The sequence below is a fragment of the Carcharodon carcharias genome, chromosome 27, assembly GCF_017639515.1.
Source record: "Carcharodon carcharias isolate sCarCar2 chromosome 27, sCarCar2.pri, whole genome shotgun sequence".
Taxonomy (NCBI): Eukaryota; Metazoa; Chordata; class Chondrichthyes; order Lamniformes; family Lamnidae; genus Carcharodon; species Carcharodon carcharias.
Window position 1 is genome coordinate 16,947,289 of NC_054493.1, and position 6,551 is coordinate 16,953,839.

At 45.4% G+C, this 6,551-nt stretch overlaps 1 protein-coding gene across 1 annotated transcript; it reads left to right on the forward strand.

Moving 5' to 3' along the window:
* Positions 1–2,728: 2,728 nt before the first annotated feature.
* Positions 2,729–5,374, forward strand: LOC121270603 (gastrula zinc finger protein XlCGF8.2DB-like). The gene is made up of 2 exons (XM_041175985.1): positions 2,729–2,829; positions 3,761–5,374. Exon 2 carries the CDS (start codon positions 4,128–4,130, stop codon positions 5,118–5,120), a length of 993 nt encoding a protein of 330 aa, XP_041031919.1. The 5' UTR covers positions 2,729–2,829; positions 3,761–4,127; the 3' UTR covers positions 5,121–5,374.
* Positions 5,375–6,551: the final 1,177 nt, after the last annotated feature.

The following is a 6,551-nucleotide window of genomic DNA, read 5'->3' on the forward strand; positions in this document are numbered from 1 at the left end:
CTTTCTGCCTATTTCTTAGGCAGTCGATCTGGATGAAGGATGACTTGTTTCCACTCTGGTTTGATGGGTTCTGAAATGGCTTATAAGTTCAATGCCTGATCTGCAGACACTGCTACATGCAGGGCAGGTAGTGCCTAAAGGGTTGGGTAGATGGGTGGTTTGGAGGTTTATGCACTCTCTCAATTGCCTCAACTTCACCTCTGTGTGTTCCCGACCAAGTTTCTCAATGTATTCAATGCCTTCCCAAATGAGCCTTCTCCGTTTCAACCAGTCACGATCCAGGGTCTCCCATGAGTTGGTGGGGATATCTGATCTCTTCAAGGGTGTGTTAAGGAGATTACTAAAGTGTTTCTGCTGACTTCCTGACAGTCTCCTGCTGTGACTTGAATTCCAAGTACAGCAGTTGCTTTGAGTGTCTGGTGTCAGGAAGACGAACAACACATCCCGCCCAGCAGAGCCTGTTTAGAATGATTAGTGCCACAGTGATGGGCAAGTTGGCTTGGGAGAGGACGCTGCTGTTGGACCACCTTTCTTGCCACAGGATTTGGAGGATCATGTGAAGGCACCGCTGGTGGGACTTCTCCAGTGTTCTGAGGTGCGTGATGTAGATTGTCCAAGTCTCCGAAGCCTTTAGGAGCAGAGGGATCACTGCCGCCCGGTAAACCAGGGTCTGAGTCTCGGGTTTGACATCCTGGTCCTCAAATGCTCCGTTCATCATTTGGCTGAAGGCTGAGCTGGAACGTTAGAGGTAGTGATGAATTTTGTCGTCTATGTCTGCCTTCATCAAGAGGAGGCTCTCAAGATACAGAAAATGGTCCATATTTCGAGGGTTCACCATTGTTCTTCACCGACGGAGGGGGGTAGTGGGGTGGGGGTGCTGGTAGGTAGTAAAACCCACAAGATAATGTGGGGAGATCCAACAACTCGTGGACACCAATAAGTGTGGTTTCCTCAGCGCTATCAAGACAATCTATGATCCATGCATGCAAGGGCCAACCTCCCTGTGAGCCAAGCATGGAGGGAGCTCATCAAGGACAGAGAGTCAGCCAGTGCTCACTGGAGAGAATATTCTGAAGAGCTCCTCAACCAAGACACTGCCTTTGACTTGAATGTCCTCAACTCCACTACTCAATAACCCATCTGACTCAGCCTCAGTGCTGCCACGTCCAGCACAAAAATGAAAAAACATTTGACAGCTGAAAACAACAAGACTTCTAGAGCAGATGCAATCCCTGCTGAAATTCTGAAACAGGGTGGTGTTACACTCCTGGCATGGCTGCACAACCTCATATCCCTCATCAGCGAAGAGGAGTCCATGTTGGGGAATCTCTGGGACACTGCAATTGTGACTATATTCCGGAAGGGAGATAAGTCCATTTGCAGAAATTACAGAAGAATCTCCCTGCTGCCTGCCACAGGGAAGATCATTGCAAGGATCCTCCTCAATCACCTCTTAATGGCCAAAGAGCCCCTTCCAGGTTCACAGTGTGGTTTCCCCCATTGAAAGGCACCACAAACATGATCCTTACTGTGTGGCAAACCCAAGAAAATTGCAAGGAACAGCACCAACTGCTGTACTTGACCTTTTTTGTCCTCACAAAAGCCTTTTACACAGTCAAACTGTGACGTTTTATCCCGTATCCTCCTCAAATTTGCCACCATCTTCTGCCTACTCCACAATGACATGAAAGCCACGAACCTCATCAACAGAACCACCACAGACTGTATCTCAGTGAAGTCTGGGATCAGACAAGGCTGTATCATTGCACCAAACCTCTTCTCCATTTTCGTCTCTGCATTTCACCTTGAGCAAATTACCCGTGGACGTGGAGATAAGCTACAGAGCAGACGTGAAACCTACACCACTTTCAAAACAAAACCAGAATTAGTCCAAGCTCAGACATTGATACCAGATTTCTATGTTAAATCCATCCAACTGCTTTGATTCCATGACCGCTAATACTTTCTTGCCTCACAAACGTCCGGCAATCTGTGTTATTTATTTTCAATTGTTTGAATCTCAATAGAATTCCAGATTTCCACTACATTTTCTGCGAAGTGTTTTCTGACATTGTTCCTGAACAGCCGAGTCTCAGTTACACAAATAAATATCACTGATTTGTACATTTAAATGGTAACAATTATTTTACTCTTAACTAATTATCCAACAAAATTGCAAAGAAACATAATAATTTTAGTAAAATACGGTGGATGGTGGGAATCTGAAATAAAAACAGAAAGTTCTGGAAATTCTCAGCAGGTTTGGCACCTTCTGTGAAGAGAGAGAAACAGATTTAACATTTCCAATCCAACATGATTCTTCTTCAGAACTGAATATTTCCAGCATTCTGATTTCATTTTAAACACATAATTGATGTAAACTTTATTGTCCTTACAGGTATCTGGATGTAAACCTGATTTCAGACCTTCCTCTGAACAGTTTTCAAACTGACTCCAGCTCATTGTCCTTCACTAAAGACCCGGATGGAAAACCCTCAGCACAAGATGGCGGCGGCCGGTTGCCCGGGTAACCCAGGCCTGTCACCGGGGAGGAAGCCCTATCCTCATTCACCCGTTCCCTCACTAAGATGGCCGCCCATACTCCCGACTCTCTGAACAGGCTCGCTTTCCTCTCTCAAGATGGCGACGGCCAGAGAGCCCGGCTCCCTGTGCGCAGGTGTAGTGTGGGTGTGCGCTCTGAGCATGCTCAGTGTCTGTTCATGGTGACGGAGTGAGGAGGAGCGGACGGTTCGGGAGGCGGGAGGAGATTGTGAGCACAGGGTCGGAATGGAAACCGCGGCTGGACTGCGAACTGGATCAACTTCTGGGGTAGGCCCCAAGCCCCGTGTTTACCCCGCGGTGACAGGCCCGGGGGAGGGAGCGATGGAGCCGGCGGCTGGACGGGGAGGGTTTGGAAACACTTTGTGGATCCAGTTAGTGGTTAATGGAGATCAGAAACCCAGAGTCAGAGTGTCGAACCCCACATTGGGTGGTCGTTTTATTAAATATCGTTATTTATTATTTATTTACTGAAGAATATGTTCATATATATTTAAAAATAAGTCATTTATGGCATTTGTGAAAATACCTATTAAGATACAATCCCCTTATGTATTTCTGATGAGAATTTGACTGACAGGATTTTGGGGAACAGTCAATTCTAACATGATTGTGTTTTAACTTACTCCCTGATACCAGAATTCAGCTTGTATTTCAAAACTTAATTTAGAATGTCAGTCCAGCAGCAAATGGTAAAATGAGTTATAAGACACCAGCTGCACTTAAAAGCAGCTCTCGCTTTCCACGACTCACACTGTCTTTGTGTTGATGCAGGAAGAACTTCCCCTGGTGTTGTAGCACAAATAAATGCAGCATTTCTCAGGAACAGACTCATGTTGGTGGTCGTCATGTTTCAGCGGCAAGCAGAGTACATGTGTGGCCATTGTGGTAATGCAACACAGAGTGGGTGGGACATTGGGGTCCTGTGACCAGGAGAGAAAATTATTGACTCTTGATTTGACTCTCCCTCTACACATGGGCTGGCAAACTGGACTCAGCCAGAGTGGGGGTCAGGGGGTGTGGAGACTGGTAGTGCAGCCATGAAATGGTGGAGATGGTGCAATGAGTTTGGATTTCAGCCCAGGGAGGAGGGAGAGTGTGTGGGATGAGGATTTACAGCTTTTGGGTAAACGAGAGGAAAAATGTTCCATACAAAGTAGAATTGTCTGTTCTGAATTAGTTTTGTGAACTCTTTTTCCAGGGTATTTGAAGAGGAAGATTTACAGGCAGGAAACTCAAACTAAACTTCACGTCAAGATCTGACAGAGCCACATGCTTCATCATGACCTAAATATCATTGGCTTTTGACTGTGGAAAGATAAATATTTCCCTGTTCTGTCTGTGGAAGAAGATTTCAAAATTCAGTACGAGTAAAAAAGCACCAAGAGACACACATATACCTGCATGAGAGTGTTCCAGGCACTGACTGTGAAAAGAGCTTTAACCAGTTATCTTGCCTGAAAAACCATCACACCATTCAGAGTGGGGAGAAACCATACATGTGTTCTGTCTGTGGTCGAGGCTTCAACTGATTGTCCAACCTGGAGAGACACAAGGACACCGGCACCATGGAGAAACCGTGGAAATGTGGGGACTGTGGGAAAGGATTCAATTATCCATCCCGACTGGAAATCCATAAACGCAATCACATTGGGGCTGGCATGATGGAGAAACCGTGGAAATGTGAGGAATGTGGGAAAGGATTCAATTATCCATACCTGCTGGAAATCCATCGACGCAGTCACACTGGGGAGAAGCCATTCACATGCTCTGAGTGTGGGAAGGGATTCACTTTGTCATCCCACCTGCTGTCACACCAAAGTATTCACACTGAGGAGAGACCTTTCAGCTGCACTTACTGTGAAAAGAAGTTCTCGTGTTCATCCAACCTCAACGCACATCAGCGAGTTCATACTGGGGAGAGATCATTCAGCTGCTCCTTGTGTGGTAAGGATTTCGCTGGGCCGTCCGGTCTTTGGTCACACCAGCGAATTCACACAGGGGAGAAGCCGTTCACCTGTTCTGTGTGTGGGAAGAGATTTACTCTTTCATCTAACCTGCTGTCACACCAGCGAGTTCATACTGAGGAGAGACCATTCAGCTGCACTTACTGTGGAAAGAGATTCAGGTCTTCATCCAACCTCAACGCACACAAGCGAGTTCACACGGGGGAGAGGCCATTCACCTGCACTGTGTGTGGGAAGGATTTCACAAATTCATCCAGCCTTCTGTCACACCAGCGAATTCACACTGAGGATAAGCCATTCAGCTGTACTCACTGTGGAAAGAGTTTCAGGCAGTTATCAATTCTCACTGCTCACCAACGCACTCACACTGGAGAGAGACCATTCACCTGCTCCGTGTGTGGGAAGGGATTCACTCAGTCAGGCAGCCTGCATTTACACAAACTCACTCACACTGGGGAGAGGCCGTTCATCTGCTCTGAGTGTGGGAAGGGATACACTCGATCATCCCATCTGCTAACACACCAGCAAGTTCACAAGTATCTGCAGGGGTTGGATTCTGGTGTTATTGCTCCTGTTAATAACACCCAGGACTGATAGTCTGACAATATTGGGTTTGTTTCTGCTGATGGTAACAACCCCTATAATTAGCTGGAGTTTAATATTCTGGACCTGTTGCTGATTTTCAGGGCTGCGGTGTCCCTTTTCAAAAGCACCACCTGTGATATTTCATTTTAATTCAAGAACTTTCAACTGGAACTTGTTTATAATAACTCTATGAACTTTTACTTCAATCCTAAATTGATTTTTGGTACAAAATCTATGATTCAGTATCTGAAAAGTTCCACTGATTAACATCTCCAATTAGAAAGTACTGATTAATCCTTGCTGACGATTCTTACTGACTTACACATTCTTCTCAGTGACACCTCCATTATGATATTATGTTATCAAGGAACATAAAACAACATTTAGTTCTTTGGTAGTACAGAACTTAAATATTTCTGAAAAGGGAGACATGTTGCCGAAGGTTTTCACCTTGTACTGATCAGGACAAGCACAAGAATGCCAAATTTCAAATGATCACAGCAACATATACTACAGGGGAAACTGGTGCTGATTGGTTGACAAGTGAACTATGATTGGCTGAGGCGTTGCCATGGAGAAATCAACATGAATCCAAAGGTTCCCCAACTTCTGGGTTATTCAAAAAAGGTGCAAGGCTTGAAAACATTTCTTTGGTTTGTAGGGAGTGGGTCGCTGCATATGAATGTATGTCACTTCTAGAAAACAGAAATGAGCCATGTTACAAGCTTGACTGATTACATTAAATTGGTTGTTAGTGTAGCTATTAGCACACTCTGGATTGTTCAGCAGGTGTTGTCCAATGGTGGAATCACATCTCACAGTAGACATTGTGTTTTTGGTTTTGCAAGTGCGGGCTGGTACTCTACTTATTAGGGAGAAACGAAGGAACATGTGGTTTGATTCAATCAGTCAATCACTGGGATGTACGTCCTTCATACCTGGCACTGCACTGGCAGTGAAATTCATACTTAATATTGCTTAGTTATGTAGTTGGTAGAACCTCTTTTTGGATTGATGCCCACATCCTGTTAGTGCTAGTCAGAGTAGAAATAGCAGGATATAATGGATTAATACATGGCTGAAGAGATGGTGTGAGGGGGAGGGTTTCAGATTCCTGAGACATTGGGACCGATTCTGGGGGAGGTGAGACCAGTACAAACTACTCGGGTTACACCTGGGCAGGACCGGGACTGATGTCCTAGGGGGAATATTTGCTTGAGTGGTTGGGGAGGGTTTAAACTACAATGGCAGGGGGATGGGAACCAATGCAAGCAGTCAGAGGAGGGGGAATCAAGGACAAGAACAAAATACAGAAAGGGGGATAAGAAAAGTGATAGGCAGAGAAATCAAGGGCAAGAATCAAACAGGGCCTCAGGGAAAAATAGTGGGAACGGGACAATTAATGTTAAAAGACAAGTCTTAAGGCTTTGTGCCTTAACG